The sequence below is a fragment of the Phoca vitulina genome, unplaced genomic scaffold (genome assembly GCF_004348235.1).
Source record: "Phoca vitulina isolate PV1807 unplaced genomic scaffold, GSC_HSeal_1.0 scaffold46, whole genome shotgun sequence".
Classification (NCBI taxonomy): Eukaryota; Metazoa; Chordata; class Mammalia; order Carnivora; family Phocidae; genus Phoca; species Phoca vitulina.
Window position 1 is genome coordinate 3,930,081 of NW_022589749.1, and position 24,320 is coordinate 3,954,400.

The 24,320-nt window shown below is 36.3% G+C and overlaps 1 protein-coding gene across 2 annotated transcripts in view; it reads left to right on the forward strand.

The window, feature by feature from the left end:
• The window catches only part of MED13L (mediator complex subunit 13L), a 307,633-nt gene that overhangs the window by 145,227 nt on the left and 138,086 nt on the right, over window positions 1-24,320 (forward strand). For both annotated transcript variants that reach the window (XM_032431544.1, XM_032431545.1), the window contains exons 3-4: window positions 2,378-2,462; window positions 15,592-15,675. In XM_032431544.1, the coding sequence (XP_032287435.1) occupies window positions 2,378-2,462; window positions 15,592-15,675 (169 nt within the window). The remainder of the gene's footprint in view (window positions 1-2,377; window positions 2,463-15,591; window positions 15,676-24,320) is intronic.

Genomic DNA, 24,320 nt, shown 5'->3' on the forward strand with positions numbered 1-24,320 from the left:
TTACCTTTGCACCTTTTTTGGAAGTCGATTGACCATATGTTTGTGGGTCTATTTGTGGACTCTCTATTCTGTTGTTGATCTGTATATCCTATTTCTAATATCACACTATCTTGTCAATTCTAGTTCTGTAGTAAATCTGGAAATCAGGTGGTGTAAATCTCCTAGCCATATTTTTCTTTTACCACATTATTTTGGGTATTCTAGTTCCTTTGCTTTGTCATATAAATGCAATTTTTCTCTTTGTATAGAAAATCCTGCAGAGATTTTTGATTATAATTGAGTTGACTCTATAGATTCGTTTTAGAAGAATTGACTTTATTTTTTTTTTAAGATTTTATTTATTGATTTGACAGACAGACACAGCTAGAGAGGGAACACAAGCGGGGTGAGTGGGAGAGGGAGAAGCAGGCTTCCCGCTGAGGAGGGATCCTGATGTGGGGCTTGATCCCAGGACCCTGGGATCATGATCTGAGCCAAAGGCAGACACTTAACGACTGAGCCACCCAGGCACCCCTGGAATTTTTAAACTTTTTGTTGGGGGGGGGCTTATATTATCTGTTTTATGTATGTACAATAATGATACTTGAAAAACATGTCAGTAGGGCGCCTGGGTGGCTTATTCGGTTAAGCCTCCCACTCCTGGCTTTGGCTCAGGTCATGATTTCAGGATCATGGGATCCAGCTCAGCATTGGGCCCTGTGCTCAGCAGGAAGTCTGCTTCTCTGCTTTTCTTTCCCTCTCTCTCTGCCCCTCTCCTCGACATTCTCGCGCGCATGCGCACACGCGCGCATGCACTCTCTAAATCTTAAAAAAAGAAAAACATGTCAATAAATATAAAAGAGCTCTTTAAATAATTGCAGATTAAAAATTCTAAATTATAAGAGCCATGTTATAGTTTAAATGGCAGCTTACTTCTACCCCTTCACCTTCAGTGATGTATAAAAAAATCGTGCTTCTTAAAGTGATGGTGTCTTACAGTCAGTGAACACATTAGGAAGGAAAAGCAAATTAATATGGGGTGTTCATTTTATTGAAATGTTAGCTCTCTTTCTCACCCAGGTAAAGCTCTGTCTAGAAGATAAATGTGTGAGAACACAGATTCATGACACCTTCAGAGGATTGTAGGAAACTTTTGGTCTTGAACAGAGGCAGTCTGTTGCTAGCAGGAATGTTTGTTTATTTGCTATACTTTATTTCCATTTCTTTAGTGATAAATAATAAAATGTTTCTGACAGAGGTTGCTTTGGGGAAAATTTGGTAAATCATGGTTAAGTCACATAGGAAAATAAAAAACCTATCTGACATACCAAGAATAAAATTATCCAGTTTTATCATTTAAAAAAAAAGTCCTATAGGTAAAACCCATGAATGTAAATACACTTTTTCTAATTCTGTGTGTTTGCAGAATATGGAGATGCATTTTGAGATGTCTATTGGTGTAGTAAAACTATTACAAATGCATTGTGGATTTAACATGTGTTTTAATTCTGTCAAAATTTTCTCTGGTGAGTGCTTTTGTCAAGATAACAAGTAAAAGGGAAAGAAAATATTCTGTAAATGTCCTTTCCATTCTTCCAATTTTTTGCTATCTTGAACTGAGCTAATATAATTTAAAAGCAAATTAGCTGTCTTCTCTAGGGTGTTTTATATCCTTTTATATATGAAAAGAATGTTAGGAATGCATGGGGCATTCATTAGTCTGTTGGATTTTCTTGGTGTTGGAGTTACTTGTGGCTCAGTGTTATGTTGTATTTCCAAGGCAAATACAGTATTTCCCAAAATGTCAAACATTAATGAAATTATGAGTTTAGGAAATAAATTTGATTTTATATTAAGATTTAATTTCCTGGCATTTCCCCTAAAATCATGTCCTTAAAATCCTGTTGAGATACTGCCTTTAGAACATTTAAGGAAATTTGAATAACTGACATTTTTGAATATTTTCTCCTTTTAGTTTATCCTCTAAAAATACAGATGCTAACCTTAGCATCAGTTTGTGACATTTTGTTATCTTTAAATAGAATTTTAACAAAATTTGTCTTTGTGGCACTTTTCAGTAGAAAGATTAATTTGAGAATTTCAAATGATTTCAAATTTTGAAGAATCAGGTTGGAAAGACTTTTATTGGAGAGAGGTTGTACCATGCTTATATATTCTGAAGACTTTAAAAGTGAAACGTTATTTACTTCTTTACATAGGTATTTTATGACTTTGGGCAAGTATTTAACTTCCTTTCTCCAGTTTCAGCGTGAGATAATTCATTTCAATGAATTCATCAACTTTCCTTTAGAAAAATGTTTTGAAAGTTAATTTTTATTTGGACGCCTTTCTAACTGGTTCATTTTTGTTTTGTTTTGCTTTGTTTTACTCTCTTCAGTTGTGGAGGAAGGACTCTGGGAAAATGGCCTTTCCTATGAATGTCGGACACTGCTCTTCAAAGCGATCCACAATCTATTAGAAAGGTAAGAGAAGGAACAGCATCACGGTTGTTTTGAGACACTCAGTGTAATGCTGGATATTCCCAGGTTTTCCTGTAATTCTCAAAATTCTTTGACATACAAATCTCATTCCTTTTATATTGATATAATTTCAACCTTAGGGAAGTTTCAGGAATAGCACAAAGATCTTCATATATCCTTTTACTCAGATTCGCCAATAGTTTTTCTTTTGCCCAGTTTGCTTTGTAGTTTGTGTGATTGCTTGCCCTTTTACTACTAACGTGTATTTAAAAGTTATTTCCTGAGCCACTCAAGAGTGTTTTGCACACTTGAGATTGTTCTTTCTTTAACCCCTAAGTGTTTAGGTGAACATTTCCTAGGGACAAGCGTAGCCTCTCATGTAAGCACTGTATAATTATGAAAATTAGGAAATCTAACATTGATAAAATGCCATTATCTAATCTGTAGTTAAGCTCAGATGTCATCATTGTCCCAGTTATATCCTTAATATCTTAAACCCTTTTCCCCCAAGATCCAATCCATAATCATACATTTTAGTTTTCGTGTCTCTTTTAAGTCTAGAAGTATTCCTTAGCCTTTCTTTTTCTTTCTTGACATTGACGTTTTGAATGAGTTCCGGCCATATGTTTTATATAATGTCCCTCAGTTTGAGATAGTTTCCTTATGACTAGATTTAGGTTATGCATTTTGTAGTAATACCATAGAAGTGATGTTGTATCCTTCTCAGTATATCAAAGCAGGAGGCTTGTGTTTTCTGTGTCATTGATAATAACATTGTTGATCACTTGTTTGAGGTGGTGTTCTGTCAGATTTCTACACTGTAAATTAATAAGTACTTGTTAACTGTGACCTTTGTTAATTCTGTCTTTGTAATTATTAAGTAATTTGTGGCCAGATACAATGAGATTGTGTAATTATCCTATTATCACATTTTGACTCATATGTTTTATTTTCTATTGTCCAAATCAGTAGAGTTATGGCTGTAATGTTAATTTTCAAATGTCACCATTCTTTCTACTTTCATTGACATTCTTTTTGTAAGGAAGAGTTTTTCATTTTCTCGTATGTACACATATATGTATGTTTTTAATCTCCCTTAATCTTTTTAGCTATATAAGTTTGGAGAAATGGATTTCTGTTTTATTCAATGAATTATAATTCATTACTACCATCATTTATTTTGATGCATAAATTCTGCCAGATTTGGCTAGGGAAAGCCCCTTCATGATGGCTTGTATGGCCTTTTGACCTGTCATTATTGTTCTAGTGCCCCCTTACTTTATGGCATAACAGTATATTCCTGGCTCGGATAGTGTTTTAAGGGGAAAAACAGATGAGAAAGAATGGGTTAATTAAGAACTTCTGCGGGAAAAACTTTTTTCACTTCTCTTTTTGAGTCTTTATTTGGTACTTTCAGGTGATCAAGCTGAAAGAACATTCTGGTACTATTCAGTTTTTATCCAAGCTGTTAGTTATGGTGATGTCACTACAGTGTCAATGCTTAGGGGACCTAAGTTGCAGTTGATAAGTTGTCACCATTTAATTCACTCAGAAAGACCTTTCCCACCAAATTTATCTTTTTCATTCTGAACTCCAGTTCCCACCTCTGTGCTTTGGAGTGGATCTAGAGGCCACCCATCTGTTACTAAGGCAGTATATTTTAGAAGCATTGATTTTGAGAGTTGAGTACTCTTAAATAATTCAAATATTTGATAATTCTCTCTCCCACTGCAAAACAAAACAAAAGTACACACAAAGTCCTTTCAGAAAAATGTGGAAACTTGACTGTTTCTATAATCCAATGCCATAACAAAGCTCTTATTATCTGTATAATAATTAATGCACTTTTAAACAGTCTTTTTTTTTTTTTTTTTTTTAAAGATTTTATTTATTTGACAGAGAGAGAGGGAGGGAAAGAGCACACAAGCAGGGGGAACAGCAGAGGGACAGGGAGAAGCAGGCTCTCCGCTGAGCAGGTAGCCCGATGCGGGGCTCAATCCCAGGATCCTGGGATCATGGCCTGAGCTGAAGGCAAGCAGACGTTTAACCGACTGAGCCAGCCAGGCACCCCTAAACAGTCTTTTTGATGAAAATTTGTAATGTATGTGGAATAAAACACATATTTTAAGAAATAGCTCACTGTGTTTTTTATATCATTAATTTTTTTCAGAAAAAATATTAATTTGTGGTTAAACTGTATTCTTTTCAGTCTTTTGTGTTTTAAATGGGAGAAAATTAGAAGAACAGAAAAACTGGGAGAGAAGAAAAATGCAGATAATTCATTTATTCTTTGCTCATGAATTCCAAATTTGTGATAAAAACTGAAGTTCAGGGGCGCCTGGGTGGCTCAGTCGGTTAAGCGGCTGCCTTCAGCTCAGGTCGTGATCCCAGGGTCCTGGGATCGAGCCCCATGTCCGGCTCCCTGCTCAGGAGGCAGTCTGCTTCTCCCCCTGCTCATGGGAGCGCACATACGTGCGTGTGCGCTCTCTCTCAGTTAAACAAACGAACAAACAAAATCTTTAAACCCCTCAAGTTCAGGTTAAGTTATTATTTGATAAGAAAGTTAATTGTGACATATGCAGTATGTCATGTAATAAAGCTTCAGATAGTTCTAAAGAACTTTGGGTTAGACCTTGGTTTGATTTCACAGTCTGTTACTTGGACACTTACCCTAACCTCACTAAGCTTTAGTAAACACCTTTAAATTAAGTATACTATACTGTGCACCTTGAGTTTTTGTTAGATAATGTATATGATAGGTGCTGCATAATACTTGACCTATTGTTACTGTTCAAGAATTGTTAATTCCTTTACCCATAAATTTATTATTTTGCATACTTTGATTTGAATCCTCTTATAAGACTTTATTTTGAAATCATATTTCTTTTAGAAAATAATAATCAAGGCTATTTTGCTCCCTTACTATAGTTAGAATGGACAAGTTGAGATTTTTTTTGAAAAATTGTAATAATTCCTTTGTCTTTCAAAATAATATTCTCTTTTCACCAAACTTTAAGTAGCTGTGTTGTATGATTGAAAATTATCCTGCTCATGAGGCGAGGAATAATTTTAAACGGTTGTTTATAGCTCTCTTTATTCATTGTCACCAGAAACTGGGTTGGCTAACATATGCTTGCCCTTTTGTTTGTCCCTAGCTTAGACCATTTGCTGTAAACCAACCTAAATTTATTGAAGTACAGTTTACTATCTTATTTCTGACGTGGCAATTTTCTGTCACACCTTTCCATTTCTATTCAGAAAGATCGACTGGGTTTCCCATTGAGGGTGTTTTGAGGTTCTAGCATGAAAGCCAGAATTGAGGTTATTGTAGCAGATCATCAAGGAATGTATCACCTGCACGGTTTTTGTGCTTCCCAAACTATTGTTTTCCTAGTTCGCATATTAACAAAGCTCATACTAGTGATTTATTATTTCTGCTTTTTGTATTTTTAAGCATACGGATTTGCTTAATTAAAAGGGAATTCCATTAACCACCTTGAGAGGCTCTCACAGCTAAGTAGGAGTCATATAAATTGATTTTTTTTTCCCCACAAGGCAGCAGTTGCTAGTGTATACAGAATGATGAGTTACTGCAGTGGTTTATTAAAAATAATTTCACTATAGAAATTAAGATAACATTGTAAACTTCACCCAGAATAAGATAATTTCATTTTTATTGCTATTGATTGGTGCTGAGGTAATACTATATTGATGTGTGTAGAATATTTTAAATGCTAAGGCAGACACTTAACTTTAAACATTTTATCTTTCATTTACTTATGCCTCCTATAGCTCTCCAGTATTTGCATACACTGCACTGTGTATGTCTAGCCAGTGTCATCTGTTCATTAAGAAAACCAAAAACCTCACTGGTGATTACCCAAGAGCATTTTCCTTCAAGGTGTCAGTTAGAAGCTAATATATCTGGCTGTAATATTACATATCTTTACGGGGCACACATTGCTACAAGTCCATTTCTTCATTTCTTTCAGAGATGGAAGATATTTTACATCTCTACTCTGCCAGCTGAATTTTAATATATGACTTGGGCAAGTGACTTAAGCTTGCAGAGCCCTTGTTCTTTACCTATAAAATGGTGAAGGATTGTTTTGCTCAGCACAGTACCTTTCTCATTATAAGAGCTCATAAATGGCTAACTGCTGTTAATATGAGCGAATAGAATTATCAGTAATACTATTTTCAGAATTGGACACAACATTAAGTCAATTAGCCTGTTTACCCAGATAATTCTGCAATCCCGTTCTGTAATATCCTTTGTATGTGGTCATCCATCCTTTCCTTGAAAACTTCTGGTTGTGTGAGCACAGCTTTGTAAAGGAGTTCTTTTCATTTTCAGAGAGATGTTAGAACATTCCTTTAGTTAGATGTTAGAAAGTTCATTGTTTGAAAGTCTCTTATGCTGAGCAGAAATCTGTTTCCTGTAATTGTTTTAAAAAATCTTAATCCTCTTCTTTGGGGTTCATATATAATTCATCTAATCCTACTTCCTTGTGATGGTCTGTTTAATAGCTTGGTACCCTGAGTCTTGTGTTTCTTTGGTTTATAGTTCTTATAATGTTGGACAACCCCCACCCCTCCACCCCCCAGATATCCCTCTGGTCAGTCCCATTCTCTTCATTTTGACTGCCACTGGCCTACTTTAAGATGTCATAAGTGTTTAATGAAGTTTTGCAGTGGCCTCTTCTACAGTCAGGTTAGGCTCAGTTATGCTGCAGTAACAGAAGACCTGAAAGATCTTACTATCTTACAACAATTGAAGTTTTTTCTTGCTCATGCTGCTTGCCCACTGTGAGTCATTTAGTGGTAGCACTCCTCATATCCTCTTGCCTCCAGGCAGGAATCATGCTGATGGAGCAGCCCTTTCAAAGACTTGCTGGGCTCCTGATAGAGAGCAAAGAGTAATGGCAAAATGCATAGTAGCTCATTGAAGCCTCTGTTTAGGAGTGGTGTATGTCATTTCTGCTCACATTTCACTGGCTGAGATATTTGCCACCAAGCTTAAAGTTAAATGGATGAGAAAGTATTGTCTATCTGTAGGATGTACCCAAGTCACATGGCCACACTTGATGTTAATGGGACAGGGAGGGATAGAGCATATTTGGGAACAATATACAATCTGTCATACCTCTTGATTGAGGTCTTCTCCCTTTTCATACTCTATCCTCCAAACTTGTGTTGGTTATATTACTAGAATACAGATATGTTTCTAAAACAAAAAACTTTGAGGCTTATTGGCTTCTTTTGGTATATTCTTCACTTTTTTAGTCAGAATTTGAGTATCTGAGAGTGTTTGGGTCTTTTAAGTTTTACAGGTTTAGATGATGCAGTCATGCATATTTTTTCCTCTTCTGAGACAAGTTAAGTGTGCTTATTATTTTCCTAAGGACCGATTATCCCTTTTTGGCAGAATACTTGGAATGATAAAATACCATTAATTTTGTTTTTACTTATATAGACTCTCTGCTGATTTTCTTATCGTTTTCTGATAATGTCCTAGTTCAGATTGTTTTCATCAGTCTTTGCAATTTAGTGGGATTTTGTTATGTATTGACAATGAACTTCTTAAAGGTTACACTTCGTGTCTCAAGTTTAGGCTGCTTCACACCTAGGCTGTGAAGAGATTATGGAAAACTAAAACCTGCGATCTCTTCCACTAGTTTCTTCATTTGGCATTTTTAATATTGCAGGTTTAGTGGCTCTTACTCCCATGTTATAATAACTGGTTTAATTTTCATAGTATACTGTATCCTTCTCACCTAATTCTTATCTCAATGAAATAAATCATTGGGTTGGAGAGCTGTAAAAAAAAGCCAGGAAATGTGTGCAGTTCATATCACCCAGAGTTTTAGAGCTGCCTCAGTGATTTGCATCACACATGGGACTTAGGAAGATCTTGCTTTCATATAGCTTTGTAGAAATGCTTAAAAGTGTCTGGCATAATGCTGTCAAATTAAATGTGGTTAGTATATTTTAATTTTGTCTTTTTTTTAAAAAAGATTTTATTTATTTATTTGACAGAGAGAGAGAGATAGCAAGAGCAGGAACACAAGCAGGGGGAGAGGCAGAGGGAGAGGGAGAAGCAGGCTCCCCGCTGAGCAGGGAGCCCGATGCGGGGCTCCATCCCAGGACCCTGGGATCATGACCTGAGCCGAAGGCAGACGCTTAACTGACTGAGCCACCCAGGCGCCCCTTAATTTTAATTGTCTTAAGTTTTTAGAATAAAACACATAAGCTGATTTTGATGGAAAGGTTTTTTTTTTTTTCTCTAAAGTGCAAATCACTGCTTTGCACACAATAGAAGATTACATGGGTGTTTTGAAGCTGTTATGCTCTATCCTGTCCATACTTATTTAGGGAGACTTTAATCTGTGAGTATTGGACATTTGTAAAACATAATGGCCCTTCAGAGTAGTCCACTGGTGCTGCTTTCCTAATGGATTGCCAGCATAGTCACCCCATGGTAGTTTATAACACAGCTGTAAAATTGCCTTTGGCCCAGAGCTTCTTGGTTTGCCAGGAGTTGGTGTTTAGAGGGAAGATACTCATTTGGAAAAGTACAGTAAAAATAACATGGAGAAAATTAGAATTATAATTATGATAGCAGTAACATTATATTTGTATATTACTCGCTTTCAATGTCCTGTGGTGTTGTGGTTTAATAGAGGTGATCATCAGAGGGCAAATGAGCACTGTCCTTGGAGGTGCTGGCTCAAGAATTTCAAAATAATAAATATATTCACTAGAACATGGTGGTAGGAACAGGCCTAGTTGAAGAAATGGTGATTGAATTTTGCAACATTGAGAATCCTTGGGTATAATGTGATAACAGCAGAAAATGAGTAATCAATAAATTCCCATTTTATTGAGTTGTGGTAGTGTGCAGTTCTCTAAAGGAAGTAGGAAAATGAGATTTTAGATCTAAGGGGCATATTCTTTTAAAGGAAGAATCACTATAAACATTACAGACACAGGTGAATAAAAGCATGTATCTACTTGTAAATATCCAGAAAGAAACGTGTTCACCCTAAGACCAATTAATTTATCTATTTAATATTTTTAGGACAGAGAAAGAATTAAGACTTTAAAAAAAAAAATTTGTGGCTGCACAATGGGATTGATTCAAACTAAAAGTTTGAAATTAGAGGAGAGGTTCTTTGGAATAGCATTAGAATGGGTGTTTTCAGGTGAGGCTAGGCCTACAAAAATGCCTAACCTTACAGAGATTTTGGAAAGGATGGAAATGATAGGGTTTGCTTGGCCAGAGGTGACAGCATCCACTAGGGCACAGTAGGAACCCAAAGTAATGAAGATAGAAGGGATCAGTTGAAAAAGGTTTCTTCAGCTTTTAAATTATAGGACTTTCTTTTATTTGGTTGGGAATTGGGAGCAATTTCTAGGAAGGAGATTAGTTTTTAGGAAGGATACTTTTATGCATGTGTATTTGATATAGATTGGAGTGGTAAGGTAGAGGCTTTGATGCTGGTGAGGAATTTCTGTTATGAAATTAGATGAAATTTAGTCTATCTGAGCAGCTCCATAATCAGATAATAACACTGAAGTGTACTTTGATTCAGGGTGTGGTAGAGAAACACTGTCCTTGGACTTTTTAATCTTTGAAAACTGTCACACCCGCATAATTTGAGGTGCACAGAAGGACCTAGAGCGTTCCCTTCTAAATGTCCTAGTGGTCCCACCTGGGAAATAGTTTGCTGAGCTAGGCTGTGGCTGTGGCACTTGTAATTTTACACCAGGTCTGCCATGGATTTGGGATTACTGATTGGGGTTTGCCAACTTTGGAGTCAAGGTCTTGTAATTAATTATTTAGAGTCATACGGCATGACCCAGAAACGTGCGTGCGTGTGTGCACATACAAACACACAACCCGATTTCATTTTTATTTTTCAGCAGCTGTTTTCTTCTTGAAATAGTGATTTTTGGGAGATAGTAGGGGGCTGGGGATTATTTTCTAAAGAGAAATACTTTCCTAGAATTATTGCTTAAAGAACATTTTATAAATCTGGAATCACATTGTGACCTTGCAAGATACTATTATACTACACTACTAAATTATGTCATACCTTAATAGTAAGGAAATTTTGGAAATCTCAGTAATGACTGGGGTTACTGAGTGAACAACTAGGGTTAACTGACATTCTTGGTGCTATTTATGATGTTGATTTGAAGCAATTTTTGATAGATGGAGTGTCTGATAGGTTATATTTGTCAAGTTAACTATAAATTTTGTCCCTCAAAAATAATAAAAGTTTATAGATTATAAAAAGGAGAAATTATATTTCTGACGTTCTTTAGTTTTTATACTTTAGAATTATCTCTCAAAAAGATTTAATTCTGTTCTTCAAGTATAATTAAAGTATATGGACAGTTGTGCTAGTCTTCCTGTCTTTTTTTTTTTTTTTTAAGCATCTATGTGATTCCCTTCATGTTGAGTATCAACTATAATTTTAGTGTGGAGTGAGAGCTGATGGGCTGTAAAAAAAGTGAAATATGTAGATTTTATTTTTCCTCCCAACATTATTCACTAGCCGGGAACATATACACACAAGAAAATTCAAATAATAGTATGAGGCTGCCCATGATTAATGGTCGCAAACACGAAGAATAACACTGTTATGTTGTGAATAGGAAAACACTCCTTAGTGTATAGCATTCATTTCTCAGATATTTATTGAGCACCTACTAGTATAGAGCAGTAAAGCATATTACATAACAGGCATTTAAATGTTTGTTGAATATTGCCAGTAAATAAGATAGGTACTATGTCTGCCCCCAGATTTCTCATAGTTTCATGGGGAAAAAAGAGCCATAGAAATGAATCATTACAACTTGTTGATAAAAGTGCTGATTTGTGGATGTTAGAGTGCTGTGCTGGCTGATCTGGGACAAGAAAGATGAATAGAATTAAATTAGAGGAGGACAGGATAGACTGGGATGAGAGGGATTCCAGGCCAAAGCAGGGTTTGTAGTGATCAGTGGTAGTGTTTTATAATGGAAGTTCTCACTCTAGGATCTGCTTCATAGCGTTCACCAACCCTGTGGAATTACATGCAGTGTTTTGCTCTTCCATGAATTTTTCAGGAGAAAGGGTCTATACTAACTTTTTAAAAACTATTATTTTTTAAGATTTTATGTATTTATTAGAGAGTGCGTGCGCATGCTCACAAACGGGGAGGGGCAGGCAGAGGGAGAGGGAGAAGCAGGCTCCCCACTTAGCTGGGAGCTGGATGCATGGTTCCATTCCAGGACCCTGGGATCATGACCCAAGCCGAAGGCAGCCACTTAACTGATTCAGCCACCAAAGTGCCCCATTTTTTAAAAAATTATTATTATTATTAAGATTTTATTTATTTGAGAGAGAGAGAGGAGTCTATAATAACTTCCATTAGATTTATTTATACTGTAGAATCATGACCCCAAAATGATTGAGAACCAAGGGCTTAGTCCTTCAGTATAAGTCTGCTCTTGAGCCAACATAGTCCCAGGTGTCAGTCAGGTGGTAGAAGTGTCTTCCTCAGCAAAGACACACCCTTCCTCTCTTATTTCCTCCCATAACCTAAAGTACAAAACATCAGATGGAAATACTTTCTGTATTAGTCTTGGAGCATCCATGTCTCTCTCTCTCTCTCTCTCTCTGTCTCTCTCTGTCTCTCTCTCTCTCTGTGTTTGTGTGTATGAGAGAGAGAAAGAGAAATTGAGTGAAGTTTGTATTTTGCATCAGGTATAGTTGAAACTAGGGAGATTGAAGAGTGTAAAAATTGATAGTGATAGTTGCTGAGTTCTTTTTACCTGTTTCTTGAGTGAAAAGAAACTTCATCCTCATACTTACCCATCTTTACATTTAACTGAGAAACTAATTCTCTGTTGGGTTGGGGGTCAGGGCCACAGTGCTCAGTGACTTCACTAATTTTGTCCCAACCTTCTCTGAGGTACTTGGTAACTTTGCTAACTCTCTGCTCTATCATTGCTGAACATGACATTTGAGACTGGTTCCTCATGCAGAGATAAATCAGTTGCAAATCCAGTACTTATAAAACTGAGTAAAAATACTGCAATTGACCCTTGAACAACATGGTTTGAACTCTACAGGTCCACCTACGCCTGTATTTTTTTTTGGGGGGGGAGGGGTAAATATAGTACAGTACTATAAATGTATTTCCTCTTCCTTATGATTTTCTTAACATTTTCGTTTCTCTAGCTTGCTTTATTATAAGAATATGGTATATAATACACAAAACACAAAATCTGTATTAATCTCTTTATGCTATTGGTAAGGCTTCTGGTCAGCAATAGGGTATTTGTACTTAAGTTTTTGGGGATTCAAAAAGTTATACATAGATTTTCAACTGCATGGGGGTTGGAGCCCCTATAACCCTTGGAATGTTGAAGAGTCAGCTCTACTTCACCCATAGCAATTTTGTGTTCGCATGTTTCTCTTTCATTGTATAGGAAATCACTGATCACATAGAAACTGATTAGCAGTTGAAAATCACTAAGTCATTTATGACTATCATTTGGAACCAGATAGTTTCAGGTTCAAGGGTCAGTAGTTTCCATGGCTGTTTTGTGTATTAGTGATAATAACCTTTTTTTGACATTGCCTGACAAAGAAGTAGGATCTGTAGTGGGAACTCCAGGAGATTTGTTAGTGCAGAGAGTCAGACTCAGGATTTTCATTAGCTTTTTGCCTTTTGCCTTTGTACTTGAGTGGTCTTGGCTATGTGCTGCTCCTTTATCTTCAACCCCTTGTTTGTACTGGAATGAAATCAACAAATAGAATTTGTGGCTTTTACTTCATAGAAGGGCAAGAGTTTTGAAACAAGCTTTACACTTTGACTTCTTTAGTCAGAGATATTTTATCTGTTTTTCTTTTATATTATACTACCTAAAGCCTTGTTTTTTCTGTCCGTAAACTGTAAATTCATATTGTTTTTTCTGTTACTGAATAAATGATTCTTTTGAATTCTGACCTTCAAGACATATATATATGAGTATGAATACTTTATTTAAAATGGTATTTATTAAGTGAGGATGTGTGGCAGTAGAAGACCACGTTTAGTGTTTGATGTGATTTTGTACCTGTTACATGCCCCATTACTTTCATGCTAAGCATTATCGATTTTTAAGAACACCTTCAACTTCATAACAGCTCTTAGAGAATAAAGAAACATTAAATAGGCTCATCGATTCCAGGCTGTATCTGGACTTTGAAAATGAGGAAAGAATTGTAGAAATGTGACAGCATGAGAGTCAGTATATGGTAATAGTTAAATGTTCTGGCCTTGTGATCAGATATATACCTGGGCTTACTCACTACTCTGTTGTAAGTTAGTTGTGTGACCTTCTGTAGGTGACATTCTCACTGTGCCTTAGCTTCTTCATGTATAAAATTTGGCATGTAGCATCTATCTCATAATAGATTTTACAATAATTAAATGCTATACTGCACCTGGTAATCAAATGTGGTAGGTGGTGGTAGTAGTGATTCTATTGGTAGTTATTGGTAGTATTATTGGAGGAAGGAATCTGTTACCATACACTGGAGTCTTTCAATGGAAATGTCTTTACATCCATCCATCCTGCCTGCCTGCCTGCCTGCCTGCCTGATGAATACAGTTAAGTCTCGGAGCTAGGGTATAAACTGTGGAGATACTTTTTCAGTTTTGCTTCTTGAGAATACTTCCACCTTATTGGGTATTCCACATTTCCTATTCTAACTTTAATGGAGTCACGTCTTTAACCCTAAAAGCAAGTTAATTTATAATCTTGGGAAAACAGATTGGGTTGCTTTAAAAATGATTTTCTACATTGTGAGCAAGGAAGATTGTTGTAGAAATTCATTTTCAAAATAAAAGCAGTTGAAGCCAGTGATTTTTTGATGCTGCGGTGCTCCAAATTGGCTCTGCCCACAGGGAGTTACATTGTGGCCAGCAGAAACCATCGCCATTTACTAACCCATCTAACCTGTAATGAGTTGGGTGAAGGCTTGAATTGTCCCCATCCTCCTTGATGGTATGGAAATTACAGAGGCAAAAGCCAGGTGCAGAATTGCCTGAGTATTGAATAAAGAATTGCTATATAGCTCTTTTACTGGTGGATAGAAGAATTACATCCAACTTTCTGACAGCTTTTCTTACAAAATATGTGTCATTTCATTCAATAATGTTAGGGATTACTTTATTTCATCAATTTCAAAATGCACATTTTCTCCCACATTTTTATATTTTTAAAATCAGGGATACTCCTTACAAATGATGGCATCTCGGAATTGGCCAGATGGCAGTTAGGATATAGCTGTCGTCTGCCTGCACATGAGTGAACTTGGTCATAGCTGTCTATATTGTTGTCACTTCAATTGAATTGTGTGCATTTTTGGTATTATATGAGTTGAGTTCAATTGCCATTTAACATGTCTTCGGAAAGATTACCCTATAATTTGACATTGAAACACAATGTACATAATACAGCATGGAAACAGAAGTGAGGCACAACTTAGATACAGGGGAAGCCGATAATCGCCGTTGAAGAAATGGCTGCAGTTCCTTGTTTCCTGCAAAGTCGTAGCCATGTGCTTCACCACACCTATAAAAGAAAATACCTAAGCAGAAGAGGCTCTGCAGTGCTTCTGTTTCTGAGGTCTCTGCAAAAGCATTGCATATCACATGCCAAGCCAGAAAGCCAGCATTACAACTTGTGAAATGAGCATCAGTGGCTAGGAAGATACCTCTGAGGTACTCTTAGGGAATGCTGACCGTATCCCCAACATTCTTGATGACCCAAGAATTGAAATAATGCAAAAGTGTGTTTGGATTTGAAGTAATTCAGAAGTTTAAGACAATTCAGGACTATATCTGCCAATTGTGCATAATTTTTTCCATGTGCAAGAATAATGCATAATAAAAATTTACACCCGAAGTCAGAAAGTTCTTTCAGCATTTTATAACATAAAAATTTAAAGTGGTAAGAAAACATTTTGACAGTTTAATTAGTGATGTTTTTATTTTCAATAACATATCTCATCTGCGATTATTTGATTCAGTGACTTGCTAATTTGTTATTGAAACTATAAATATAATTCTTGGTGTAATTATTGTAGGTGCCTAATGGATAAGAACTTTGTTAGGATTGGGAAGTGGTTTGTCCGACCCTATGAAAAGGATGAAAAACCAGTCAACAAAAGGTGAGTCTTATGCTTTTAGTTTTCGTTCCTTTTGCTTGACCACAACTGTATTTTGGGAAGAGGTGGGTGGGGGAAGCAGCTTATTTATTTATCTTTTAATAATCTTAGTAATTTAGATGTCTTAAAATAGATTGCTGGATCACATTTTATTAAATATTCTATGATAAAATTTTTGTGGAATGTTGGAAATTGGACTAGAAAGATTATCAATAACCCATGTCTAAGCCCCTTCTTACCACACTATTTGGAATTAAAATATTCTGTTTTGTTATTTTCATTGTCCCTTTTATCTTTCTTCCTTAAAGTGTTACGTGGCATAACATTAAAAACAGTCAACTGAATTCAAATGGTGATAATTTTTATAGAATTGATTGATGACCCTTAAAAGTCAGTGAATACTTCTTTGAGAATTCTTAAACCGGGACTGTGAATTACTTTTCTAAATAATCCTAAACTTTTAAACATCATTTATTGTATGCATGGCTTTAAAGGCAGTCCTTTATATTAAACAAGCATGGAATTTTAGATCAATCAAACCAGGATCAAAAACCAGAGCCTTCAAAGCCAAATATTTACTCCACTTACCTCTGAACACAGCATAGACTTAATTGGAGTCATCAGTTGATGGGTGATTATTTCATTTCTGAAGAAGAGTGCACACAATCTCAATTCTGTTTTACTGTGTGTGAACTTGCCCCAAGCTAAGGATTCCAGCTCCTGGCTGCAGATAAGAGCTCTTGATGCCTTACATGGTAGCCATAAGGTTAGATCTTTTTAGGTAGTTTGCCACAATTTTGGCTGGCAGCTCCTGCCTCTTTTGGAACCTTTACTTTCTTAACTTTCTTGTGCCTACTGGGGATTTAATTAGCAGTAGCAGCCTTCTCTCCCAACTTGTATGTCTTAAAGCTTTGATGAAGTGGTTGTGGAATCTCATTAACCAAGCCTAATTTATGAAAATCGGGATTTCCTTTTTCAGATCAGGTAAGTTAGGGACTGGCATTTAAACAATTTTTTTTTTTTTTTTTTTGCCAAATCACCATGAACTTCTTTAAAATATTTTCCCTTTTTTTAGTACGTTTCAAATCCTTTAGGATTTATAAAAAAAAGTTTGTTTTTTTAAAGATTTTATTTATTTATTTGTCAGATATATAGAGAGCGAGCAGAAGCAGGGGGAGCGGCAGGTAGAGAGAGAAGCAGGCAAAGGGAGAAGCAGGCTCCTGCTGAGCAAGGAGCCTGATGCAGGACTTGATCCCAGAGCCGGAGGCAGAAACTTAACCGACTGAGCCACCCAGGCGTTTCCCCCCAAAAATGTATTTAAATAGGAAGTAGGTGTTACGTATAACAAAGTTTGCCTGAAAAGGATAATAAAACTTTTAAAGAGTACTGGTGTGTATGGGTGTGTAAAAGTGTGGTTTTGTTGACAGATGCTTTGATGGACAGAAATTTTTTTCCTTTATTTATATTGATTTGGTCTAAGTAATGCATTTGTTCCATGGACATAATTAATCTTAGTGTTTCCTTAAATTTACAGAAGATGTAGATTTTCTGTTAACTCTTTTGGGGTTCAGGTGGGCTGAACTGGTGTTTCAGGTTTGGGCTTTTATGTTGGTAAGTGAATGGTTACATACGGAGTTGCTTTGGCACAATAGTCTTTGCCATTCATTCCTGTGCGCCTCTCCATGATCTGTGTATGTGCTTACAGCTGGTCGCTGATGGTGAACTAACAGAGCCAGTCCTAAAACTTTTGAACAGTAGGTATAGGTACTTGTATGATGATTTCACAGTAATTTGGGGATGAAGGGGAAATGTGGAAATAAAATAGGGATTGAAAGAGTAGTGGTTAGTATTTTAATGGTAAAAACTAATGTTTGAAGTCAAATGTAGTTACCAAATCTATTTTATATAACCTCTATATATCTTTGCACTGGAATTTACATCCCAGAAGTCTTCCTAACTTTAGCAAACCAGATGTAAATAATACTTGTAGTATATTTAGATATTTGATGTGTAACTGGGAGCCTATTGATTTCTGAGCAATGTAATTGAATTATTTCATTATTTTTAGATTGTATTCTCATGGTTGAATGTAGCACTTCATTTTATTATAGTGCAGAAATGTTAATGATCTTGAAAAAACCATTTTAGGAGGTATTGTTAACAATTGACAAATTTTTAAACCAAACATTCGATTTTAAAAGTTGGCATTTGCTGGGGCGCCTGGGTAGCTCAGATGGTTAAGTGTCTGCCTTCGGCTCAGGTGATGATTTCCTGGTCCTGGGATGGGATGGAGCCCTCATTGGCGCTTCAGGCTCCCTGCTCACTGCCTCCACCCCCCTGCCCCCATGGCTGCTCTCTCTCTCAAATGAATAAATAAAATCTTTTTAAAAAGTTGGCATTTGCTGTAATAAAACTTTGTTTAGGCATAGTGTTTTTTTCCCACTTTTATTCTCTGAATGGAAAATAGAGCCTCTTGTTGGATGCTGAAACAGGATCTTAGTGGTCAAGTCATTTTGGATGGACAGAGTGATGCTGTAGAGGAGGACATTTAGATTTAGAAGATTAGGGATAACATCCCATGCCTCTCTTTAGAAGTTATATAAGCTTTTGGACAAGTTGTTTAGTTTTTCTGAGCTGAACTTTGTTTAACTGAGTTGATGATAGTAATTACTACCTTAAAGGGTTATTGTGAAGATTAAATGAGGTAATTTATGTGGCTAGCTTATACTTTGAGAAAAAGCAAAAGTGCTAAACAACTTTTATGTACAAATTTGCATTTTTCGGTATGCTCTTATTTGAAGCCATTAGATACAAATAAGAGAAATATTCTTTAAAGAATAGTATTCTGGGGCTCCTGGGTGGCTCAGTCGGTTGAGCGGCTGCCTTCGGCTCAGGTCATGATCCCAGGGTCCTGGGATCGAGCCCCGCATCGGGCTCCCTGCTCAGCGGGGGGCCTGCGTCTCCCTCTCCCACTCCCCCTGCTTGTGTTCCCTCTCACTGTCTCTCTCTCTGTCAAATAAGTAAATAAAAATCTTTAAATTAAAAAAAAAATTATAAAGAATAGTATTCTAAGTATAAAATTAAGTAGGTCTAGCACATCGATACTTTTTTCAATAGAATAAAACTATGTTTTAACACAGTATATTTTATGTAGCTAAAATAATTCTAATAGTGTTGACAAATTAATATATTGATGAATAGGTTTCACCTATTGGATTAACAGCATATGATTTCCTGAGCTATAATTTCTCTCTGTATTGATAGCAAAACTAAATCATTTGTTGGTGCTTTAAAAGAGTTCTTAATGTTTGATACGATATGATGGTCAGGATAATTTTACAAACAATTTATTTTAGAAAAATACATTTTATTTTAGAAAAATATATATAAATTTGAACAGGCAGGTCCAAGAAGATAAAAGAAATTTATTCATGTTGTTTTTTTCTTTTCTTTTTTCTCTTTCTTTCTTTTTTTTTTTTTAAAGATTTTATTTATTTGACAGAGAGAAGAGAGCGTGTGTGTGAGCGCACAAGCAGGGGGAGTGGGAGAAGGGAGAGGCAGGCTCCCGTGCTGATCAGGGAGCACGATATGGGGCTCAATCTGAGGACCCTGGGATCATGACCTGAGCCAAAGGCAGATGCTTAACAACTGAGCCAGGCGCCCCAATATTGTCTTTTTCTTTATGGTGACACATCTTTTGTTACTCAAATCCTTAGGAATATAATAAGTAGGAAAGAAAACTTTGGCTTTCTCTTAAAGCGCTGTGACAACTAACATCAAACAAACAAAGTTTCTAGGTTTCTAAAGTATGTTGAACTTGAAAAAAGTTTTCCTTCCAGGATATGCTTAAAAACAAACCAGTGAAAGGGCGCCTGGGTGGCTCAGTTGGTTAAGCATCAGCCTTCGGCTCAGTCCTGATCTCAGGGTCCTGGGTTCGAGGCCTGAGTTGGGCTCCCTGCTCAGTGGGGAGTCTGCTTCTCCCTTTCCCTCTGCCCCTCCTCCCCCCCTCTTGTGCACTCTCTCTCTCAAATAAATAAAAATCTTAAAAAAAAAAAAAACAGTGAAAAATTGTATTCCTTTAAAATAATTTAGAACTTATTCATGGAGATTCTATTTAGTCTTAGTGTTAGCCCATATTTGATTACTTCAGAATTTGAAGTTTATACACTTTATTTTTTGAATGCTAATTTTAGTAAAATAATTGATAGCTCCCAGTAACAGTTTGGACCTTTGATTTTTTTCTGGTATCAGGTGTACAGGAATTGAATTAACACAAATAGATACTTGCTAGTGCATTTTCTGAATTGATCAGCTGTTTTTTCCTCATGGGCAAACCTACCTGCTCTTGGATGATACTACAAATAGCCTTATATACTTTTAAATATTCTAATTACTTTTGTATGTGCTGCTAGCAGATACGCATGTGTGGGAGCTCACACACAATTGGAAGTATATAATTTTGACTGCTTTTGTGTTGTTTCGTTTGGGTATTTTTCTACTTTAAAGCCAGAGATTACTTTTTTAATTTCTTTTTTATGTTTTCACAATACCTCACCTATATATTCAAGAACTGCCCTTACCTTTTGGTTTTAATAGCAAAAAAAATGGATTTTATATAACAAGATGAAGTACTTTGATGTAGGAGAATATTTAAAGCACTTTAAAGCTTCCCTGCCCTCTCTTTCCTCACCACTATCTTCCCTGCCTCCCTTTTTACTTCTCAGGCATCTTCCCGTCCTCCTCTTTCCTGTACTTTTCTTATGATGGCCCAGTTATCTGTGTTTCCATCTAGAGGTGCACAGATGAAAAGGCAGGGAAAGGAATCCCTCATCTAGAGTGTAAGCAGACATGTAAATAGGTGCTTTCAATGTGAAAGGTTAAAGGGAATCTCTTCTTAGTGTCCAGAAAAATATCATTGGTGATCATTTTTTTCAGTTTTTATCATAAATTTACTTTTTACAGGTGGTGCCTTTTGCCACATATCTGGTAATGAGGGCTGGCTGATGGGAAGTCCATAAAAGAATATTAATGGAACAATTTGGACTTATCTAAGCACGCATCACAGTTTCACAGCCTTTTTTTTTTTTTTTTTTGGATCTATAAAACGTAGTCATTTTCTGGTGGTTTATCTGATAAGATACAGCAGAAGATACTGTGTATTTTGTCACTTGAATATATTTGAGAATTGTGTGCAAAGTGAGAAGAGGGATGCGGTTAGAGTCTTGAGGAGCGTTGGCATTTGCGGGTGGGTAGAGAAAGGAATACATAAGGAGACTAAGAAAGGTAAATGAGAAATGAGAGCCAGGAGGGTTGGTGTCACCAAAACCATGGATTTTTAAAGTTCCATGATTTGCTGTGTCTGCCATGTAGGCCCTGTAAAATACATACTAAAAGGATGGATAGCTCTGGCAGTTATGTAGGCAGGGTGACTGTACCTTGAGCAGTTTCAGTGGAGTGGTGAATTTGCGGTTTCAGCGGTTTGAGTTATAAATGGGGGTTGAAATGAAGGTACTGAATGGAGGGTTCTTGCTATATTGGCTACAACTAGCTGCGAAGGGAGAAACTGCTGCATCTAGGAAGGAAGGAGAGAAGCATTTAACAAGAGCCTATGATAAAACTCAGTGATACTGTCTGTGGTTTTAAAAAGTGTCTTTCATGTACCACGCACTCTGTTTTGTCCACAAACATTATGCAGAGAAGGATGTTAAATTGAAAGACCAGTTCAACCAGAGGTGATGGTAGTTAACTATGTGCTGTCCAGTTAGCTCTTTTACTTTGTTTTTCTTTCTTTCCTTTTTCCTTAACGACCAAAACAGAATTATCACCATTTAAAATTTTTTAATTCTATTAGTGCTCTAAAGGAGAATACAATCAAAACTTAAATCCTCAACATTAATAATTGATTTTCATAGTTTAAAATAAACTATGTTTCAGTATATATTGCCTACTTTCAAGAAGGATTTTACACACCTTACAGTAAAATATATACTTTGTTCTTTAATGTACTAGAGAGGTTGGATGAATATTGTTGTTGTAATTCCCTTTTTCATTCCTGCTAGTGGATTGAAACTAAGCTGGAAACAAAGCTCTCCTTGTTCACTAGACCATCCATCCAGAAATATGGATGATCTTCCATTACCTATTTGACCGTGTGGGACTTAGTTTTAGCAATGTTTTTTCCAAAAGGCCTTTCAGTTTTCAGATTCTCTGATTTTAGGAAAACTGTAGAACCTAGGCATGCCCCAAATTAGTCAGTTTGCCGGCCTGCCTATCTGTCTACGTATCTCTTTCCTTCTTTCTTTCCCTGTGTGTATGTGTGTGTATGTGCATGTATGTGTGTGTATGTATATATGTATATGTATGTGTGTATGTGTTTTTCCTTCTTCCTTTCTCTACCACCAGGAGCATATTATTTTGGATGTGTTTGGTTTAAGCAGAAAGTGACTCCTCTATTTACCAATCCAAGGGATTTGATATTGCTCTTTCACTGTATCTGAATGTTTTAAAGGACGTATTTGGATGGGGTGGTGGGTGGTTGTTAACTTCAGCAATGCTGTTCATGATCAGATTAGGAAGAGGGGAGAGGAAATTTTAGGTACCAAGGGGGAGTTAATTTTTTTTATTTATTTTTAAAGATTTTGTTTTTATTTATTTGACAGAGAGAGACACAGCGAGAGAGAGAACACAAGCAGGGGGAGTGGGAGAGGGAGAAGCAGGCTTCCTGTGGAGCAGGGAGCCCAGTGTGGGGCTCGATCCCAGGACCCTGGGATCATGACCTGAGCCGAAGGCAGATGCTTAACGACAGAGCCACCCAGGCGCCACCAAGGGGGAGTTAATTTGAGCTGTTTTAGTTTTATAACATACCTGACCACCTATTTTACCTTTGTTTAAGATGTCCTAGCTAAATGCCACTTCCTTTGTTAGAATAAAAAGTCAACTGAAGGGTCAGGACATGAATGAATGGACGTTCAAATGATTAACCTTTTGGCAGCATGAAGGAAGTATGTTCAATTTGTTCCTACCTTTGGCCTCGTTTAGGAAGTTATTTATAGTAAGTTTCTCTCTTCATATAAACTTCAGTGAATCTAAGCACTATAGAAGTATATTGTGGTATGTCAAATAGCTAATTCTTGTAGATTGATGAAAGTGATTATTCTGGAAATAAGCTGCATTTTATTTTTTTAATTTTTTTAAAGATTTATTTGTCAGAGAGAGAGAGAAAAAGAGAGAGAGAGGAAGCACAAGCAGGGGGAGCAGCATAAGCTACATTCTAAATTGAATGCTTATGTATCTCCTGCTTCATAAAATAGCTTAATTTAAGTTACCTTGATGAAGTGTCTTAGAGTTTAGAAAAAGTGTAAAATATATGTGCCTGGAAGGTCATTTCCACTCGTAACTTCTCATAACATATCTATAGCATGTGGGAAATTTCTATGGCAAGTTAAAAACAGACATGTCTAAGGGAGATGAATGCTCCTGCTTTTATTATAATACTATTTTTTAAAAATTTACACATCTGTATGTTTGTGTTTTTATTTATAAAATGACTTTGTAGGCTGCCCATGAAGGAGATGGGGGGACATTTCTTAATTTTAAGTTGGAAAGTTGAGCCACACTAAGTGTAAATTAGTAAGTGGAGTCTGAGTTCAGATAAAGTTTATTGTTTTAAAACAAATCAGAACAAAAAGCTAAATCAACATTCTTCAGAGAAATAAAACAGAATCCAGAGTCCTTATATTATTTACAATACCCAAAATATCATTCAAAATTATTCAACAGATGAAGATATAGCAAAATCTAACCCATACTGAAGACAAAACATAACCAATGGATATAATCCAGATATTGTATTTAGTACCCAAGATTTTTTTTTTAAAGATTTTATTTATTTATTTGAAAGAGAGAGAGAGGGAGAGGGAGAGAGAGCACAGAGGGAGAGGGAGGAGCAGACTCTCCGCTGAGCAGGGAGCCCAATTCACGGCTCAATCTCAGGAGACTGAGATCATGACCTGAGCTGAAGGCAGCCGCTTAACCGACTGAGCCACCCAGGCACCCCAGTACCCAAGATTTTATAGTAATTATTTTAATTATGCTTACAGACATAAAGGAAAATGCGCTCATAGTGAATTAACAAAATGGGAAATCTCAGCTGGTAAGTGGAAGCAAGAAAAGAGATCCAGTGGAAACTGCAGAACTGAAAATTACCATATCGAAAATAAAATATACATTCGCCAATTATTTTTATTCTTAGTGCTTCTTTCAAAATCTGTCTTGTGCCCATGCTACAATGATTTTCACTAAATCTTGACTATAATTATATTAAAGACAAAATGGAGGTGAAAAGCATGAGATCTTCTAGATAATCTGATATTAGAAAACCAATGGTTATTATACCTTTTAGAAAAATCTAGGTACCAGAGATATATGGTAGACTACAACAAGAAATTATAATTATCAGGATTCTCATATTTTTGAGCCACTCTGGAGAACTAATTTACACTTAGTGTGGCTCAACTTTCCAACTTAAGATTAAGAAATGTCCCCCCATCTCCTTCATGGGCAGCCTACAAAGTCATTTTATAAATAAAAACACAAACATACAGATGTGTAAATTTTTAAAAAATAGTATTATAATAAAAGCAGGAGCA